Raw genomic sequence first — 22,202 nt, forward strand, 5'->3', positions numbered from 1 at the left:
AAGAAGGGTGTCCTCATCAAGATATCGAAGAAGGGTGACCTCTCAGATTGCAATAACTGGAGGGGAATAACGTTGCTCTCATATGGGGGGAAAAGTGATGTCAAGAGTCATACTGAACAGAATAAGCATAGCCGTAGACAGGAGACTACGTCAAGAACAGGCAGGTTTCAGAGAAGGTCAGTCTACTGTGAATCAGATTAACACACTAAGGCTAATCATTGAACAATTTGCTGAGTATCAGACATCTCTGTATATACTTTTCATTGATTTTGAAAAAGCCTTTGACTCTATCAACCGGAGGAAAATGTGGAAGGCTATGGAAAAGTTTGGAATTCCACAAAAGATAGTCCGTCTTACACAGGCAATGTATGATGGATATACTTGTCAAGTAGAACATAAAGGGAAGCTGTCTGAACCTTTTGCTGTAAAATTTGGAGTAAGACAAGGATGTTTACTATCACCAATCTTGTTTATCATGACACTGGATTGTATGCTGAGAGAGGCAATGAATAGAAAGCGTGGCATTCAGTGGGGATTAAATAACCGATTCGAAGAACTGGATTATGCGGATGATCTCTGTCTTCTTGCAGAATGTTTTCGGGACATGGAAATCAAACTGAATGACTTAAAAATAGAAGCTAAAGAAGTAGGCTTAAAGATTAATAACAAAAAGACTAAAGAAATGCGCATAAACCATCGTAACAATTGCAAATTGACTCTAGATGGAATGGATATAGAAAGGGTCGAGGAATTTTGCTACTTAGGAAGCGTGGTAAGCCAGGATGGAGGTGCTTTTAGAGATGTGGTGAGTCGTATAAATAAAGCCAAAGGAGCTTTTGCACAGTTACGACCAATATGGAGATCCCCTCACATTCGTATAAAAACGAAGCTAAGGATATTCAACTCACATGTTAAATCTGTGTTACTGGATGGAAGTGAGACCTGGAAAGTGACCAAAGACATTACCACAAGGTTACAGACTTTTATAAATCAGTGTTTGAGGTACATTATGAGAAAATGATGGCCAAAAACTAACTCAAACAAAGACCTGGGAGGCCACAAGTCAAAGTCCCATACAGGAACAGATAATGAGAAGAAAATGGAGATGGATTGGGCACACCCTGAGAAGACCACAAGAGAGTATCACAAGGCAGGCATTGAGTTGGAATCCACAAGGCAGTCGCAGACAAGGCAGACCGAGGATTACCTGGAAGAGAACCATAGATAAGGAGATTGCTGGAGTTAACAAGACATGGAGGGAGGTGAAAGCATTGGCGGCAGATAGAACAAGCTGGAGAAATTTTGCCGAGGCCCTATGTTCCACGTGGAATTAAAGGAAATAAGTCATTCTTAAAGATTTGCAACTGCTACTGCTCTTTCTAGATTATACTCCATATCTCGGTGCCATACAGATGTACTGGTCAAATTATTGTATTGTAGATAATCATTTTTGCATTCCTTGTTAAAAACTTGGAGCCTAATATAGAGCTCATAGATTAAAATGCCTTATTTGCATTCTTAATTCTAGTTGGGTTTTCTGCTGCCTTTGATTTTGCATATCGATTAATACACCAAGGAATTTAAACCCCTCTACTCTTTTAGAATACACTAGTGTCCAAAAGTTAAGCATAAGTTACAAGCAAGCAGGGCAACAGGAAATAGACTGCAAATCACATGACAAATGCACCTACCAACCTTACGTGTTCGCTCTGTATAGGAAAGGAGTGTTCTCTGATTTGACTAGCGGCGTAACCACAAGGTAAACACAGCCAGTGCCTGAGCCCCATATTCCCTCAGTCATGTTTGCCCTGTTATAGTCTGCAGAATGTAGCCTCATGGTGAACGTGACAACATAATGGCACAAAAACCCCATTTGGACCCCGTTTTGCAGGGTAGAATTCTCGGCTGCCTGGAAGCAGGCCAGACACAGACCAAAGTCGCTGTATCCTTGAATGTGCCACAAAGTGTCATTTCCAGGCTTTGGAGATGATTTCAAGACACAGGAGATGTTAGTTGTAGGCCAGTACCAGGTCGACCAAGGGTAGCCACCCCAAAGCAGGACTGATATCTGTCCTTAACCGCCTGGCGAAATCGGAGTGCACCTGCAAGACAATTGTCGGCGGAGCTTGCAGCTGTCTCAGGGGTTGTTGTTTCCCGGCAAACTGTGTACCGGAGGCTCAGAACAGCAGGGCTGTTTGCCCGACATCCAGCGGTGTGCGTCCTGCTCACTCCAGCACAGAGACAGGCCTGTTTATTGTGGAGCCGTCAACATCGAAACTGGACCATGAATGAATGGAGGCATGTGCTCTTCAGAGATGAATCCCGCTTCAGTTTGCAGAACAATTCCTGTCGCACATTAATCTGGAGAGAACCGGGTAGCCAATACAACCACAGGAACATCGTGGTGTGGGGCGGCATCATGTTGAATGATCGTACGGACCTGCACATCTTCATGGGTGATCCGAGGAACACTGTTAACGCTTGGAGATACAGGGATGAGGTACTGAGACCACATGTTCGACTCTTCAGAGGTGCAGTTGGTCCAGACTTTCTCTTAATGGACGATAATGCCCGACCGCACTGCGCTGCTCTGGTGGATGAATTTCTGGCTGGGGAAGGCATTCATCGCATGGACTGACCAGCGAGGTCTGCAGATCTGAATCCTATAGAACATGCCTGCGATGCATTGGGGAGGTGACTTTCATCCTAACAGCCTCCACCAAGGACCCTCCAAGACCTTTGCATTGCCCTTTCGGAGAAATGGCATCGACTGCCACAAGAGCTCTTGGACCATCTGATAGAGAGCATGCCACGTTGCTGCGAAGCATGTGTGGCCATTAGGGGTAACCATACACTATTAACAGTATATTTTGTTGTGGAAGACATTGCCAAGTTGTTGTCAAAGGTGTACCTTAGCTATAAAAACCTTTCTGACACTGTTTTGTTTTGGACAAGTTGTGTGACATATGGTGTGTGAGTCAGCTTCCGTTTGTTCAGCAATCCGTCTGACATTCCTATCAGGTAGTATGGCCTCGTTTAGTGATTATGCTTAACTTTTGAACACTAGTGTATATATTTCCCAATATTCAAAGGCAACCTGTCAACCTCCTCATGTTTCGGTCTCTGTACAATCATGTAATGTGTCTTTTTAGCATTTACCTGTAATAGATAAGTAAAATTAAAAATCCACCTTGTCAATACTCATATTAAACCAAATGAGTTATAACATTTACTTTGAAGTAGTTTCGACGCTGGTGAGCGTCATCTTCAGCCAAATATGAGAACAGGCAATCCTAAATATACATATCATCACTAAATCGATGCACATATAAACACTCTTAATATGGGACTTGTGATGCTCCTAAAAGTATCTCAAGAATAAAACTTCAAATAATCACAATTTCAAAATCTTGAAGTCACGATTAGAACAACACTTAACACAAAATATAGTAATTCTTTTCACTCAAGTTAGAACTTTGAAGGTATTGAGTTTGACTTAGACCTGTAAGATACTCAAATAAATAAAAAATCTTGTCATAAATGAAATGTTATACAAAGGTCAAACCACATATAGAGTTTCTCTGTAAATATGCCAGTCACAGTTAGAATGACAATTATTTTACTCAAGAAGGAATCTTGAAAGTCCTGAGTTCTCAGTAGGAAGATTCTCAATTTAAATAAAAGGTCTTCTCACAATTGATCAGAAGCAGAAATAATGAAACATGTATAAAGTTTCTTTATAAACATTAAAATTATTCTTGAAAAACAGACTGTGAACAGTCGTCTGTTTTAAATGTTGTAAATTGTTTCTATGGAAAATGAATTACAACTGTGGATAGTTTCTCTTAACTTGAATATTGAAATCTATTTAAAAAGGTGGAAGTTGTAACATTAATAAGAACTTCAAGGGAATTTTTCTCTGTTCAATGCGGGGTCAAAGGAGTAAAAAGCAGAATAAAGAAAAGTAAATTATGCAGAAATAAACAAGGGGAAGTAAAAGTGGAAAATCAAATGAAGTAAATTGTCAGGTTGAAAAGGAAAGGGAAGAAGGTAGGGGGACAAGAGGAGGTGAGACAAGTAAGAGAGAGAAGGGAATTAAGGAGGGTATAGCGAAGGATATGCATAATACGAAAGATAGAGGTGCAGTTTGGAGTTGTTGTTACTAAGAAGTAAAATAAGAAAATCAAACAAAATTTTTGGTTTTTCGGAGATGTCATTTAAATTTAGGCCCACATTTAAATATTGGTCTAAGTGAATGTACCAATTTTCTTATTTTACTTCCTACCAATAACAGTACTCCAAACTGCAGCTCTATCTTTCGTATTATGCATAACACTTTTTTACGTTACGCATATCCTTTGCTAGACCCTCCTTAATTCCCTTCTCTCTCTTACTTGTCTCACCTTGTCTTACCTTCTTCCCTTTCCTTTTCAACCTGACAATTTATTATTTTCAACTTTTACTTCCCCTTGCTTATTTCTGCATAATTTACTTTTCTTTATTCTGCTTTTTTACTCCTTTGACCCCGCACTGAAGTGAGAAAAATTCCCTTGAAGTTCTTATTAATGTTACAACTTCCACCTTTTTAAATAGATTTCAATATTCAAGTTAAAAGAAACTATCCACAGCTGTAATTCAGTTTCCATAGAAACTGTTTACAACATTTAAAACAGACGACTGTTCACAGTCTGTTTTTCTTAAATTTAAATTTACCCATATTTGCTGCCATTTCCTCTAGTTCCACAAATAACTGCCAAATTTCTAATTCATTGCATCTAATAAGAACAATGTCATCTGCGTATGCAGGACTTTATGTTGTCCCCCCAATATGATGCCAGCAGGTACAAGAGCTAATTTCCTGATAATCTTCTCCAGTGCAATGTTGAATAGAAGAGGCGATTGTGCATCCTCTTGTCTCAGACCAGTTTTATTCTGGAAGGAACTTGATTTTCTGCCCTTGAGCAAAACACAGCTAAAATTACCATCCATACACAGTTTGCTCATCTTAATTAATTTTATGGAAAAGCCAAACTCCATCATGATGTTCCACAGCCCTTCTCTATGGATTGAATCATATGCCTAGAAGAAATCTATAAAGAGGTATTGAACCAACTCCTTGTGTTCCCACACTTTATCATTAATAGTCTTAATTGCAAATATGTTGTCTATAGTGGATCTGTTACTATGAAAACCGCTCTGATAGTCCCCAATAACACTTTCAGCAAATGGTTTTAAACGCTGTATAAGAATAAAAGACAGAATTTTGTAGGCCGTGTTTACAAGATAATTTTGAAGTTCTTCCTTATCCCCTCCTTTATGAATTGGGACAATAAGTGATTCCTGCCATTCTTTTGGAATAACTTCATCATGTCATATCCTAACAATGATCTTATATATGTATTTATGTAATCTTTCTCCACCATATTTAATAAGCTCAGCAGGAATGTTGTCACTACCTGAAGCTTTATTGTTTCTTAAACGTATAATATTTCATAATACCTCTTGATATGATGGTTCTGGTATTTGTTCTTCTGATTGGGAACTAGATGGATTACCAATACAGGTTTCTGGATCAGCACAATTCAGTAAGGAATCAAGGTATTGCTTACAGTAATTTAATAATTTGTTCTGATCAGCAATTCAATTTCTAGACTTTTCTCTCATAGTACTCAATCTTGGTTGAAATCCTTTTTAAATTATGTCGACAGTTCCATACATCTTGCGGATGTTCCTGTTTCTGTAGTCATCTTGGATTAATTCTATTTGTCTCAGGTAGGCTTTTTTCTTTCTGCGAATTAATTTACTACGTTCTTTCTGTTTTTCTCTGTATAGTTCCTCAACATCTACATTCTTATTAGACTGCAGCCACTTAGTACGCCATATTGCCACTTCATTAACTGCATCTTGACATGCCTCATCGAACCAGTACTTTTTCTTACTAACACCTTTTGGTATCATTTTCATTGCTACTGTTGTTATGATTTGTTTTGCGTTATTCCACATCTGTTCACAAACTTTGTCAGTTATTTCATCCTTATCTTCTATAGGATCTTCTCCCAGAATATCTTGCTAGTTCCTTTACGTCGCACCGACACAGATAGGTCTTATGGCGACAATGGGATAGGAAAGACCTAGGAGTGGAAGGAAGTGGCCGTGGCCTTAATTAAGGTACAGCCCCAGCATTTGCCTGGTGTGAAAATGGGAAACCGCGGAAAACCATCTTCAGGGCTGCCGACAGTGGGATTTGAACCCACTATCTCCCGGATGCGAGCTCATAGCTGCGCGCTCCTAACCACACGGCCAACTCGCCCGGTTGCAGTTTTTGTTTGTTTGTAGATGTTGTTTGTATCAGGTTGGGGTGAACCAAGACTCTTCACATGTTTTGTGATCCGAAAATATTGACTGATATATTACACATGGAATTCATTTTTATAAATATATTCCTTTCTAACAGCAGTACAGTATTACCCCTTTTTTACACTTTTCAAGGGACCCGAAGAATACCGGTGTAAACGGGGGCGAAAGTGTAAATTGTGGGAATCAACTTATATATGTAAAAACATTCTGGAAAAGGATGTAAATGTTACACAAATTCATGTTATTAATTTACAGAGTATTTTAATCTTAATCCTATTACAGTAATTACCTCCAGTGTAAATTAACTGTTGACACTACACTGTCTGTAATTCTGCTCATCCATTAATCTTGGGAAGGGTACCAGTAGGTAGTTAAAATATTGTGTAATACAATAGATTATTTTAATCTGGTTATCTTTCTTTGAATGGCTATAGAATTATCTAACAGGCAATAAATTTTCTTTCTTTGTTAATAATATATATGGTAAAAATAAATTTATTGGGCATAATCGTCATGCATTTTGCGTAAATTTGTCGAGTAGGCAACCCGCTCATCAGAGTTGTCATGCAGTTTGCGTAGCTTTCCCTGATATTCGTGATCGGCTAGTTTCACGCATGTGTTGTCGTAAATTGGGTGCTGTCCGGGTTGATCATCATGCCGTGGTTACTCAAAGCGTTATAGATCAGTTGCGATGCCATGATTTTTCCTGTTTCCTATGGCGGGAAGCATAAAATATCGCAAACTTAAATTTAAGGATTTTAATACATTGCGAGCGTAGGGAATCTGAGCGGACCAACAAACAATGTTGTAAACAACAGGAAAACGTAAAATGCAGCAACATATAATCTACATAATACTTATACACCCTATTATTTTATTTTTAGACCCAACACACTGAATCTTTTGGCGAATTACAACACATTCCACAAAAGCACAATTGTCACCTTTAGGAGTTTCCCCTTCAACATTTTAAACACCATAGTCAATTCTTAAACTTGAATTGGTATAAAAATAATTTTAACAGTATCTGACTGAATTATATTTTATATGATTTTAACACATTGCAGACCAGGGTTCTTCACACTATGCACAAGCCCTGTTCCTGGTCACTTACTATCTCCAAAGTGGAGTGCATGCATACATATAAACTGTCAGAACTTGACTAACTCCTGAAGGACTGATGTGTTCCTTTCCAGAGGCCTTCCTGAATAGTCCTAGTACTCTTTTCTGGTGTGATAATCTGAATAGCAGAACTATTAGAGGATCTTTCAGACAACTTCTTCAACTGCCCTGTCAATATAAAGTAAGAAAAAAAAAATTTAGTTTCCCTGCCAAGAACCCAGAGATTACTATTATGATATACTGCAAAGCCAACTGATGTCCAACAGCATTTCAGCATGATCTTAACAAGCACTACAGGAACATTTCATTTTATTTACGTTGGTCGATGTAGAAACACCATCTAGCAGTTCTGCGTCAGGTGGTGGTTATTTACAGTGGCATCCAGTGGCTTGCATACTGCTAAGACCAACTCAAGTAGATTTGGTGATTGATGATCTGACTACAAAATCAACATTTACCTGTTCCTGTTTTGCAATTGAAATTGTAATGATTAGCAGTGATGGAACTAACAATTCTATGAATATCAATACAAGCAAGGGTCTGGATGATGAGCATACTCCAGATGCTAAGAATTTAGAGCCTAATTTATTTTTCAGATTTTACACTTCGTTCATCCCAGATTTTAATGTTAATTGTGTGTTTGTACATTTGTTTAGTTATTACGAGGGGCGTTTGAAAAGTCCGTGCAAAAATAAAAACTACTTCCGTGTTTGGGGGTAAACCTTTTTTATTTTTCGACATAGTCTCCTTTTAGGCTTATACACTTCGTCCCAACGATGTTCTAGTTTGTTGATCCCTTCCGAATAATAGGATTTGTCCAAGTCTGCAAAATATCCATTAGTGTTTGCAATCACCTCCTCGTCTGAATAAAATCTTTATCCCGCCAGACATTTCTTCAAATTGGGGAACAAATAGTAGTCCAAGGGAGCCAAGTCTGGAGAATAAGGGGGATGTGAAACGAGTTGGAATCCTATTTCCATTAATTTTGCGACCACAACTGCTGAGGTGTGTGCTGGTGCATTGTCGTGATGGAAAAGGACTTTCTTGTGGGCCAATCGTGGGCGTTTTTCTTGCAGCTCTGTTTTCAAACGGTCCAATAATGATGAATTATATGCACCTGTAATGGCTCCATGGCTAAATGGTTAGCGTGCTGTCCTTTGGTCACAGGGGTCCCGGGTTCGATTCCCGGCAGGGTCGGGAATTTTAACCATCATTGGTTAATTTCCCTGGCACGGGGCCTGGGTGAATGTGTTGTCTTCATCATCATTTCTTCATCACGATGCGCAGGTCGCCTACGGGGGTCAAATCAAAAGAACTGCACCTGGCGAGCCGAACCCGTCCTGGGATCTCCTGGCACTAAAATCCATATGCCATTTCATTTACCTGTAATAGTTTTACCCTTTTCCAGATAGTCGATGAGGATTATCCCTTGCAAATCCCAAAAGACAGTCGCCATAACCTTTCCGGCCGAAGGAACGGTCTTCGCCTTTTTTGGTGCAGATTCCCCCTTGGTAACCCATTGTTTAGATTGCTGTTTGGTCTCAGGAGTATAGTAATGTATCCATGTTTCATCCACAGTGACGAAACAACACTTAAAGTCCTCCAGATTCTTCTGGAACAGCTGCAAACCATCCTTGCAACACTTCACACGATTCCATTTTTGGTCAAGCGTGAGCAATCGTGGCACCCATCTTGCAGATAGGTTTCTCATGTCCAAATGTTTATGCAAAATATTATGTACCATTCAGTCGAGATGCCCACAGCACTAGCAATCTCACGCACCTTAACTCTTCTGTCATCCATCATCATATCATGGATTTGATCAATGATTTCTAGATTCGTAACCTCCACAGGCCATCCAGAACGTTCAGCGTCACTTGTACCCATATGGCCAGTCCGAAAATTTTGAAACCACTTATACGCTGTTCTAATCGAAGGTGCAGAGTCACCATAATGTTTATCAAGCTTCTCTTTAGTCTCCTGAGGCGTTTTGCCTTTCATAAAGTAATGTTTAATCACCACACAAAATTATTTTTCGTCTATTTCTTGAAAATCACTCGACTTCCTTGATTCACACGAATGCCAAACACAAAGAAATAGACCAATATGGCTGAAACTTGGTGTGCGTTCATTAAAGACATGCTACTAACTAAACATGACCTCGATACGTGCCGGTGGTGCCATCTCTAGGACTTTTCAAACCACCTTTGAAGATGTATTACATTAAGGCTGAGGATGGCCAGCATGGTCATTTGGCGGTACTAATCAAAAGTAGCGTACTCGCGGTATTCCACACATTATGGTACTATTCACAGGTAGTGTAATGCGCACATGTAACACAGACCTATGGTGTTTCGCACATTGCGGCGCTACTTACAGGCAACGCAAGCCTATGGCGTTCCTCACACAAGTGGAACAACCACAGGGACCCGAACTATCCCTTGGTATTCCTCACATAGTGGGAACCAAGCATAGGCAAGACAGAACCATGGTGTTGCTCATATAGGGGTACGAGGGATAGGAGTTTGGACAGCCAAAGTAGGGGACTGCCTGTAGGGGTGAAGTACAGTGGGGACTTCGAGGGCCCTGGGACCGCTACGGTAGCTGTGAAGGCCCTTCAGGAACTCTGAAAAGTGGTGGCAAAACGGGCTCTGGTTAAGACGCAGCAGGTCGTTATGCTACTTAGGATCCAGAACCCGTAAAAAAAAGTAAATAAATAAATGCAATGTAAATATTAATGTTATACCAGTTGTATAGTATCATTTGAAGTCATTCCACATACTGTATATGTTGACTATATTTGTAAGTAGTACAGGAGATATTATAAGTAGAATTTTGTAAACAATATAAATTTATTAAGGATGAGCTGTGTGTTTAATAGAAAACATTGTTAGCGTAAATTGTATAATATTGTATTATAGGAAAAATTTTCTTCTCTTGTTAATTTAATATTTAGTGCTTGACAATAATGTATTTTAGTGTACCATTTGCCACCGAGGTAGACACCTCATTTGCAAATAAAGAGATTTTGATTTGATTTGAATCACAGGTACTGTAAGACCCTCATCCTGATTCACACACTGTCACTACTAATCACAAACCCATTGCGTACCTAACATAGTGGTACTACGCGCAAGTAAATGCGACCCATGGTGTTCCTTGCATGATGGTACTAATTACAAGTAGTCTGATGGCTCTAATTTGATCATCCCTTGGTCGCCCCTTTTAGTCGCCTCTTACGACAGGCAGGGGATACCGCAGGTGTATTCTGCATGTGTGTCCCCAACCCGCAGGGGGTGTGTGCAAATGGGAAACCACATAAAACCATTTTCAGGGCTACCGTCAGTGGGGTTCGAACCCACTATCTCCCAAATGCAAGCTCACAGCTGCGTTCCCCTAATCGCACAGCAAAATATTTATTTTTGGTAATAATTACGCAACCAAGGACAATATGAAAACAGGGATGCGTTTAATGAAAAATCTCTCTGGCAGTACAGCCTACAATGCTGGTAGCACTAGGGTTAAATTTATCCAAATTCCAATGAAGTAATACTTATAAATTAGTGTTTGGATTTATTTACAATACAAGAAAATCTACAAAAACAGAAAATCATAATGTTTTATTCTATTCCGTGACCTCCCATGGTTTCTCGGGCCTGTACTGATCCCATGGTCTCCATGGCTTAAATCTGGGAGGTTCTGTCAATGATATACCAGTCCTCTCCAACTCTGATACGAATGCCTCCACCTGGAAAAAGACAAAGGAAAATAATAATTTTTTCAGCAGAAAGAAGACAATTATTTACTTCAAACCATGATCTTGAAAATATATAAGACAATTTAAATCAATTTAAGATCCACAAATTGATTTATTAAACAGAAAGATGTGGTGATGATGATGATGATGATCATCATCATCATGCAGATGATGTGGCCATAATTTCTCATACAAAGAATGCACTTCTTGAAACCTATGAAGAATTGGAGAGGGGAACACAGCAAATTGGACTGGTAGTGAATAACAACAAAACTAAGTTCCTAGTGAGTTCCAGATCTAGTCAACCTGCAAATGCACTTAGGTGTGGAGAAAAAGTGTTTTGAAGGAGTACAGGAATTTAGATATCTAGGCTCTCTGATGATTTCACAAAATGAAACAAAAAAGGAAATAAACACTAGACTGGCTGCAGGAAATCGATGCTATGGTGCCTTAATTCCAACATTAAGAAACAAACAAATATCCAGGAAAGCTAAGAACAATTATAAGACTGTCATTAGACCAGTGGTTACATATGGAGCTGAGACCTGGGTATTAAATAAAACAGAAGAAAATAGGTTAATGGCATGGGAAAGAAAGGTATTGGGGAAGATTTTTGGACCAGTTACAACTGAGCTGGGATGGTGTATTAGATCTAATCAGGAGCTTAGAGATCTGTACTATGATCAGGATATAGTATTTTTGATGAAGACTGCTAGATTGCGTTGGCTAGGACATGCCCATTGAATGGAGACTACAAGAAAACCTAAAAGTCTGTATTTTCTCATAAATGGTATGAGTCAAGATTTGGAATTAGAGAAAAAGCTTCTGGTAGTTGATGTTATACTGTATAGATTAAGAAATAATTCAGTTAAAAGTTGTGAGATGGACAGCAGACAGTGGCATGTCAATAAACAGGGTTAAAAGTCAGGTTATAAGCTTCACCAATAGGAGAAGTTCTGTAAGTTTTACTTACTGTGCTGATGGGATAGTAGCAACTCAGACTACTGTAAGTACTTAAGTGTTAATATTGGGAGAGAACTTCATTGGGGTAATCACATTAACAAGAGTATTTAGGGGTTGTAATAAGTATGTAAAGAAGAGGGTGTGCAATGCTACGACCCCAGTTAGAGTATGGAACCAGGATTACTTTATTCGAGAACTGGAGAAGTTCCAAAGGAAAGCAGCACAATTTGTTCTGGGTGATTTCTGGCAAAACAATAGCATTACGAAAATGTAGTAAACTTTGGGCTGGGAAGACTTGGGAATAAGGGGACAAACGGTTTGATTAAGTGGAATGTTTCGAGATGTCAGTGGAGAGAAAGCTTGGAATGATATCAGTAGACTAATAAGTTTGATTGTAGTTTAAAAAAATAGAAATGATAGTCATATTAAGATAAAGTTGGAATTCAAGAGAACAAATTGTGAAAAATACTAGTTTATAGGAAGAGGAATTACAAATTGGAATAATTTACCAAGGTTTAGTAAAATTCAAACTTCTTGAAAACCATGTAAGAAAAGACTATGTAAACAATTCAATAGGGTATCTGCCATATGGGCGACAGCCCTAAACACAGATCAGTGGTGATTTTTAATTTGTTTGACATACTACACACCATAAAAATACACAATAGTACAATATACCCTGTGAGTGTGCTGCAAGTGCTTATTTCTGTTCTATATTTGGCCTACTCCAAGTAAATTCAAGATTACTTGTGGGACACACTGCACCGCACGTGTCAATTCTTCTGGGACTTGCACAAGACACGAGCTTCTACAAGTTGGACGACTAAATGACCAGCAATTTTAATTTGATTGGTTTAGAAAAATGGAAAGGTAACTCCTGTGCGTTCATTGGTCATTAACTCTGCTGTGCTGTTTCCTGTTGCACTACCCAGTGCGGGCTACATTCAGGAAGCGTGTCACACGGTAGATTCATTCTGTCTTCGAGATCATGTAGATCCGACGGTTTGTCTGGGAGTCCCGACTTTTCTTGGTTCCTAATGTAACTTAATTTAAATTGATTTTAAATCTTAATTTGTCACAGGATTTTACTCGTCGATTTTACTAAGACAAATCAAAATATTTCTTCTCTTTAGTGAAGGGGGTTGCTCCACATTTTTTTAATTAGCAGTTTTCTGCTGTGTTTGAAGATGTAACTGAAATATTTCCACCTGTGATTGATTTTTAAAAATTGATCCACTCCGCAGTGTGGAATAGATGGTTACTTTAACTTAATTTTCTGTCATGGTTATGTTCACTTTAATTTATGTTTGTCATTTATAACGCATCAAGACTAGCATCGGTAAGATCATCGTAAGACTGTAACTTAATTCTATCATAGTTCACATTTCTGTTTTCATGTCTACGTAAGTTTTCTTTATTTCCTTTTTGATTTGTTATTTTAATAATAAATAGAGGTTAAGTACAAAGGCCATCCAATAAATAAGTTTCCCTATTTTTTCTCTGCAAACCGCATGTTTTAAAATTAAGTTGGTACTGTAGGAACTTTCACTGGGGTATGATGGCTGCACCTGACCTTCAACAACACGTGCTTGCTCCATGTTTGCCAGAACGGTGCCAGCTGCCATGGAGCTACCACTTGAAAGCGTGTCCGCTCGTGAACTTTGTTCTGTTATTCGGTTTTTCACTGCAGAAAATGAAATGGCTATCAATTTTCATCGCCATTTAGTGTGTGTTTAAGGTGAAGGATGCGTGAGCATCAAAATGGTTTGTCGCTGGCTCTCATGGTTCCTGGATAGGGAGCAAAATATGCACGATGATGAGCGCAGCGGCAGGCCCATTACCGGTATAGGCAGTGCAGTCACTGCTGCACTTTGGAATGTGGTGGACGAAGATCAACTGCCTCCTGGTATGGAAATTGGACACTCCTATCAGATATCTTACAATATCCAGAAGTCTGTGCAATATGCGTCCCAAGTTTGATTACTAATGCTCACAAGCCACAACGGATCAAGGCGGCCCAATCTTTCCTCCAAATACTTCAAAGAGAGGAAGATAAACTTTTTCCCCACATTGTCACTGGGGATGAGAGCTGGGTGTATCATTCAACTCCAGAAACTAAACGACAAAGCATGGTATTGAAGAAACCTGGTGAACGTGCACCAAAAAAGGCCAAGACTTCTGCCTCTGCGGGCAAAGTTATGGGCAAGATTTGCCGCAGAACTTCAAATGGGACCTTTTTCCCCATCATCCTTATTTTCCAGATCATGCCCCAAGTGATTTCTATCTCTTTCCACAACTCATGTTGGACCTTGGAGGCAAGCGGTTTGCGACTTATGAAGAGGAGGAAGCGGAGGTGAAACGCTGGCTACGGAGACAGGACCCGACCTGGTATGATGAAGGTATCAAAAAACTGCTGTCAAGATTCCAAAAGTGTTTGGACAGAAATGGTGACTATGTGGAGAAGTAGTGTATGAGTTGCAGAATGAAAATAAAATATTTCACAAGTGTAAATAAGCCGCTTGTGTTTTTTGTAAATTAGGGAAACTTAGTTATCGGATGGCCCTTGTAAATTATTCTTTATTTGAAGTTTCACCACAAAAGTTTACGTTCCATCGCCTCATAGAGTCCATTCCATTTTCCATATCCTTGACCTTTAGTTGTTGTTGGTTATACTTGATTTCATTGCGTTTTGTTGTTTCATTTTCTTCTTCTTTTTCGTTTTGGCCGACTATGGACCACGTTAATTCAAATTCAGCTTCATCTGTTTCTGGGCTTTATTCCTCGTCCAGTTCCCCTTTATCCTTTCATTCTGCAATCCCTTCCTTTTTTTCTGTCCATGGCGCTTGAAACCTCTTGGTGGCCTTGATCCTCGACTTGTAAGCATCCTTGTTGCTGATTTCCATTCCTTGTATTCCCATTTCTTCCATGTCCTTCTTCACCTCCTGGTACCAGCACACTGTAGTTTTCCTGGTCTCAAAAAATCTTATTATCTGATTGATCAGTCTTCCCGGGTTCATTCTGTAGATATGTCCGAAGAACATGGCTTTCCTCTTCCGGATGGCATCCGAGATCTTTTCCATCTTGAGATATAATTCTTGGTTTCCTTTCTTTTTGTATGATCCATCCTTTATTCTTTGGGGTCCCAGTATCTTCTCAGAATCTTTCCCTCCACTAATTCCAACTTCTTGACCAATCCTGTTTTTATCAGGTTCAAACTTTCAGCTGCATATAAAGCCTCTGGGCAGATCATTGCCTGGTAGTGTCTGAGTTTTGCATTGATCGAGATATTCTTCTTCCTGTAAGTGTTCGTAGTTAGTTTATATGCCAAGTTCATCTTGTTGCTTCTCAATAATAGTGCCTCTCTTTCTGACAGGTTATTGTCTATCCACTCCTTCAGGTATTTGAATTTCTCCACTTTCTGGATCCTTTCTCTTTCAACTGTCATCCATCTGGGTGCTGCGATGTTTCATTTTACCTGTTCTAAATTTAATTAATTTCCACATTTCAAAATATTGTAAAGGTTATAGTGTCCACCATGCCAATTTGCGATGGGCTGACGACGTCACTGACTACGCCCCACTTGCTTACTCTTCGACTGTACCAATCATGAACAAGGCTTAGGTGCTAGGCTAGCTCCCCTTCTCTTCCGCCGGTGGTGGCGTGGCGTAAGACTGGAAATTACACGACGATTAACCTGGAGTCTTGCTCCTCGCGAGGTTTTTGGATACATCCAGCATCTGGACTGTTCTAGAAAGCCTGGCTCAGGTATATAAGACAGGAGTGACTTGCCAGTGAGTTGGAGTTGGCGTAGTCAGTCATGAGCTTAGCCAGTGAGTGACTTCCAGCAATCATTCCATGCAAGTGCAGCTGAGGACAGTGCTGTGAAGTGCGTGAACTACCGTGACTGTCGGACTTGCATGCCACAGCGTGGACTGACTGTGAAAGTGAGACCGCGTAGTTAAGCGATGTGTGTGAATGTAAAACTGGGCAGTGTGGAATGCAGTGTGCACTGACCTAGGGTGCAAGTGCGTGTGTAAGTGAACTTTGTGACATAACTGTTTAGCTTGTAAGAACAATCTGTAGTGTTAGTACAAGTGAGAAACTAAGAGAGAGAGAGAGAGAGAGAGAGAGAGAGAGAGAGAGAGAGAGAGAACAAACTGTGTAACTTTGTGTCCTATACTACGAGCATAAGTTGTGTTCCCAGTAAGCCTAAATGTGTAACGTGTAGTTTTAGCAATTAGTAAATGAATCGTAGTATAGACTCTACCAGTCTAGTGTTAATTTATCTACTACCCTGCCAACTCGTCACAATATTTAATTCATATTTTAATGTTCAATATTTATTAATTTTCCATGTTTATTTTAAATTTAACGTTTCAAGGTTACACACCCCACCGAATTAAAACAGGCCAAGTCTGTATGTTCTAAAGATCATACCTAAGCAGTAGTACAGCGCACCAACTTGTGCTTGTAACAAGATAAAACATAATTCGTGCAATCACCACAACCGTAACAGTTGTTGGAGGAACTGGCCTACTTCTTTGAGCAACACACGTACAGGGTGGTGCACGAAATGTCATCCATCGGAAATGTTTTATAAAATGTGTAAACATGGGCTCGCAACCATATCCTTTCGTGAACGGAAACCTTACTTCATGCGTGATCCGACAGGCAGCACCACGTCGCGAATGCGTACCGGTTGCCAGTTATGCAGCATGGCAGATAAAGGGAGATTGACGCGTGAACACAAGGTGAAGATAGTGTTGTTTTATGTGGAAACAAAGAGCTTAGCTCGGACCCATGAAAGGTTTTGTGTTAATTTCCGTACTCGGTGGGCTCCTTGCCGGGAGACTGTATACAGACTGGCCAGGCAATCTGAAACAGAAGGCAACATACTGAAGAGAAAACGGCCCCGCCTCAAGCCGGTCCGCTCACCGGAGAATGTTGCTGCTGTGAGAGCGGTTGTGGCTCGGAGCCCCTCCAAATCCACCAGAACTGCATGCGTTCATCTGGGCATCTCTCGTCGGCCAATTCAGAGAATACTGCAGTCTGACCTTGACGTGTTTCCATACAAAATGACAACAGGTCATAAACTAACGGCGCTTGACAAGCAACGGCGAGTACAGTTTGCTGCGTGGGCTATTGCAGAAAGTGATCCCGTATTGCACAACACATGATTCAGTGATGAGGCACACGTCTATCTCAATGGTGCAGTGAACAAATAGAACGGCCTGCTATTGTGCACAAGGTTGAAAGTCATGGTGTGAAAGAGTGTGTGTGGGCTGCAATTTCCAGTCATAGAATTATTGGGCCAATCTTTTTCAATGACACAGTCAATAGTGCGCGTTACTTGGACATGTTGACAAACAGTTTCCTTCCAGAACTCTTTGCATCACGACTACCAATAGAGACACAATGGTTTATGCAAGATGGAGCTCGTCCGCACACAGCAAATGTTGTTCTGGACTTCCTGAATGAACATTTCGGGCCCTGTGTGATGTCCCATCGACATCCCGAGCATTTTCAGAGCGGCTCAATCTGGCCACCGCATAGCCCCGATCTCAATCCCTGCGACTTCTTCCTGTGGGGATATTTGAAGGAGACAATCTACCGCCATAAACCAGAAAATGTACAGGAATCGCAAGCAGTCATTGTGACTTTCTTCCGAGGGTTGAGTGAGGACTTGTGTCGTAGAGTGATCACGAACATGCGGGTTCGTCTCGAAGCTGTTGTAGACCGAGAAGGTGGACATATCGAACATGCCCTGCACACGGACTAACCATGCACATGTCAGAGAATGCTGTAAGGCCATTTTGTATTCAATATGTTGTATATTATATTTTCTATAAACAATTTCCAGTGTATGACATTTCGTGCGCCACCCTGTACTTTGAAGACTATCACTTATTGGACTGCAATTGACGGGGGATCAAATCTGTGAATTTTGAGTGCTTACATAGCCAGATGAGTGAAACAAAGGCCCATCTATAAAAAAAAAGTTTCATTTAAAACTTCAAGCCCATGTCGATTTATGAATCTCTGGAATCATTCACAATACAGTAACATCTTCATGTGATGAGTTTGTTTTAATATTTGAAATATGGTAAGTTTATTGGGGTCCACTTGAAGTTCTTTTCTTACACCTTTATTTGCTGTCCACATAGGAATTCCAGACTCTGTGCTCACTTGCACACTGACTTTGTAGTGTTCTACAAGATTCTATACAGGATGAAGTTTTGCATCCGTGAACATTGTGAACTGAATCAGTCTGATGAAATTTAATGACCAAATCATTCAGTGATTTGGGATTACAAAAATGCATATGAAATGTTAGTTACAAAATAAAATGTTAATTAAGGTCAACCTAATCAATACTTGTATTACTTGTAATCAGCTGACAGAGCATGGTAAAGAATACAGTTCGCAGAGAATTGACATCATAGCCTTTAAAGACAACAGTTCTCAGGATTCATATTAGATCTGACTGTCAGGTTCGAGCACCATAGTGGTCAGTCAGAGGAGGTTAATCTAGAAAAGATTAACAAATACAAACCCACTATCCCTTACTACAAATCTAAATACCACCTTCAGGAAATTGAAATAATAGGGATAATGGTCGGAGTTTGCGGTACCATACCTTGTCACTTCGTCGCCACATGGAAGCGCTTCCAACTCCCAATGAAGCTCATCCCCGAAATCGCAACCTTCGTCCTCTGAGGCTCCATTAAGATCCTGAGACACCACCTCTACAGCTAATTTTGAATTGTCTTTCATTAGTAAATATGTACAGAAAATTGATATGTTTTACCTTGTTCTAAAGATCATACCTAGCGGCAGCCTGTAAATACAGGAGGTCTTTCCAAAATAAATGGAAATTATATACTTATGACCCTTCATGAGGATGACCTGAAATTACAGTAATAATGTTAAAATCAATGTACATAAAATAACTGACCTTCCTTAGGAATTCTTAAAATTAATGTCATGTTGAAACATCATTTTCCAGCTTCAGTTTCCCGGGTGTGGTGTACAAGCGCTTGCCACTTCTTCCTGTCAAAATATAGTTTCTGTTCCTCTATGTCCTCCCACTTGGCATTCCTCTTGCTGACCTCCGATTTCACTGTGTCTATCCATCTATTTCTTGGCCTCCCAACTGGCCTCTCCCCTTTTGCTTCTCTGTCAAAGTAATTCCTTGCTGTTCTCGTTCCGTCCATCCTCCTAACATGTACAAACCATTGTAGCCTGCGTCTTCCTAAAACTCGGTAACAGGAATTTTGAAGCCAGTCTCCTTCCTGCTGGCTTCATTGTAATCTTGTCCTCCCTGGTCTTTTGGTTCATTGTTCTGATGAATTTCATTTCATTTTTACTATTTGCCTTGTTATGCAGGGTAAATGTTTCGAGTCCATATGTGAGAATTGGAATGAAGTAGGTATAAAAAATGGTCAATTTTGCTTTCTGGGGTATTTTATCATCCCGAGTAGATTTCTCACTTGAAAATAAAACTGAGAAGCTTTCCGAGTCCTATTAAGCATTTCTTGGTTTACTGTGTTATCTTTTGAAATTATACTTCCAAGGTATTTGAAGTTAGAAACAGACTGCAATAGAGTTTCCTCCAGGAAAATGTTTGAATCTGTGCCTTTCCTGTTGACAGTCATTTCAACAGTTTTTGTTTTACTGATGTTTAGTCCATTTTCTTTAAACTGACCATTTCAAAGATTTGTTTCTCCTGTACTTTTGCTTCATTTTCTCCCCAGATCAGATCATCTGCAAATATTAGAGTGTTAGGCTCGTTGCAATGTTCTTTGATGGACTTTATGTTGAAACACTGCGCATGAATTTGGTGATGAGTGCGTGAATCCTTTGTTGTAACATAAGCAGTCTTTAGATCAATTGACATAAAGGGAGGTGTGCATTTTCATGTGGTTTGAAGTTGAAGAATGAGTGTTGTTCATGGAAAGGAAATTAGAAAATTCTTAAAAATTAGTGCTTCTCGATGAGGAGAACGCCCTGTTTGAACACTGTGTTTCGTTGTGTGCAGGGCATATTAAATTTTGAAAAAGAACGTAGACCCTGGTTTGATCAAGTCCTTTAAATAGAAGTGAACATTTCTGAATTGAGATGTTGAAAAATATAGATATTAACTATGATGTTGCTGACTTGACAAAACAGATTCTTGCTTTGGATGATAAAAATGTTCTTGGAACAAACTAGATACTTTATTTTCTAATGTTCTGTCAATTGCTCAAACGGATGAATTTGGAAAGAAGATGAATGTCTGAAAGATGCAGAAGAAATCTGTAATGATTTATGAAGTTTTAATTTACGTATTCTATAATACAATCATGTTCCACTCACTCTTCAGTATTCTGCTGCACTGTCACCAATATTTTGTCTAAACTAACATACACTGCACTGTTTACTGTTTAATCTTCCCATGACTATCTACCCTTCACATACCCTTTGCCTTTCATGGCCATGTCAATGGTCCAGCTTGCCTCAGCTGCTGCTAACTGAAAGCTTTAACAGCAGACCATAACCAGGCTTGCTGCAGACAAAATTTTTCTGTGCACTGCAGTAGTACTTAGTATAAATTTTGACTTCAATTTTCTACTTGGAGACACCAAAAGGCTTCAATAGTTTTCTTTTTTACAAATCCCAAACATTGTGACAGCCAAAGCACTAATCAATTTTACATATAATGAATGGCACTGATTATTAACAGTTCTTCTTTACTTACCATATTCTGGTACATAGGGATAAGGTCCAACAGAAAGTATAAGCTCTCATCCATCTCTGTAATAGGCTTGATGTTAGACGCTCAATTTTTTGTCAACTTCTGCAATAGCTTTGGGCTGAATAGAGGTTTCATCTACAACATTCCCATTACCACACTCAAGAAGTCCACCATGATCTTCAAGAACCATGCTTGTGGACCTCAAATAATAAATGTTTGACGTGCCTCACTCTTTTACCTACTCTTAACTTCATACTATCTCGTGTATCTGTTATTATTGTTCAAGGTACTCTTTCCCTTGGGCAACCTGCAGCTGTTGCAGGAAGATTGTATAATAAAAAAATCTACATATATTAAAAATGTCCAAACTGGTTCTGTTCAAGCCATTTAGCCCATGAGAAAAATTTTGATTTAAAAAGATTTCCGTTCAACTTGAAAAATGATTTCATCATCATCCTCCTCCTCCTCCTTTCCCCTTATCCAGCTCCTACTGGGTCAGAGCATTTAAGGCACTTCTCCACCTTCCTCTCTCCTTCCACCATTCCTCTTCCATAATTTTGTCCTGGTTTCTTCTTCTTGTACTCTCCTTTACTGAATCGCTCCACCTTGTTCTAGGTGTCGCTCTTGCTCTCTTTCCCTTGAACTTCATCTCCATCATTTGTTTTGGTATTCTTTCCTCTTCCATCTTCTTTACATGTCCAAATGATCTTAGTTTACAACGATGCGCTTTACATCGCACCGACACGATGGGATAGGAAAGGGCTAGGAGCAAGAAGGAAGCGACCATAGCCTTAAGGTACAGCCCCAGCATTTGCCTGGTGTGAAAATCGGAAACCACGGAAAACCCTCTTCAGGGCGGCCGACAGTGGAGTTCGAACCCACTATCTCCCGATGCAAGCTCACAGCTGTGCGCTCCTAACCGCACGGTTAGCGATGTGGGCCGGGTAAATACCCAATGGGAAGGTAAATATATATTGGGTAATTACCCGGGTATAAACCCAGTGGTCATTTAAATACCCAAAATGAGGGTATTGTCAGTTTTTGAGCTTTGTACAACACTTTTTGATGTGTTGATGAAGTGTTGGACAAACAAGGACTGAAACACAGGTATTTGATGTCTTAAATTGAAATCAGGAACAATATTGATCCTTCAAAATTAAAAAAAAAGGAAAATACACTTTTTCTTTCAGTTTACTCCACAAGTAAAAATCACACACTGTTAGATCTGGAGAACAAGGGGGAAATATACCAGCACTGATCACCCTGTCT

At 39.7% G+C, this 22,202-nt stretch overlaps 1 protein-coding gene across 2 annotated transcripts in view; it reads right to left on the reverse strand.

The window, feature by feature from the left end:
* Positions 1–10,924: 10,924 nt before the first annotated feature.
* The window catches only part of mRpL18 (mitochondrial ribosomal protein L18), a 31,893-nt gene continuing 20,615 nt past the window's right edge, over positions 10,925–22,202 (reverse strand). For both annotated transcript variants that reach the window (XM_068230541.1, XM_068230542.1), the window contains one exon: positions 10,925–11,227. In XM_068230541.1, the coding sequence (XP_068086642.1) occupies positions 11,105–11,227 (123 nt within the window). In that variant the 3' untranslated portion in view covers positions 10,925–11,104. The remainder of the gene's footprint in view (positions 11,228–22,202) is intronic.

The sequence above is a fragment of the Anabrus simplex genome, chromosome X (genome assembly GCF_040414725.1).
Source record: "Anabrus simplex isolate iqAnaSimp1 chromosome X, ASM4041472v1, whole genome shotgun sequence".
In the NCBI taxonomy this organism is placed as follows: Eukaryota; Metazoa; Arthropoda; class Insecta; order Orthoptera; family Tettigoniidae; genus Anabrus; species Anabrus simplex.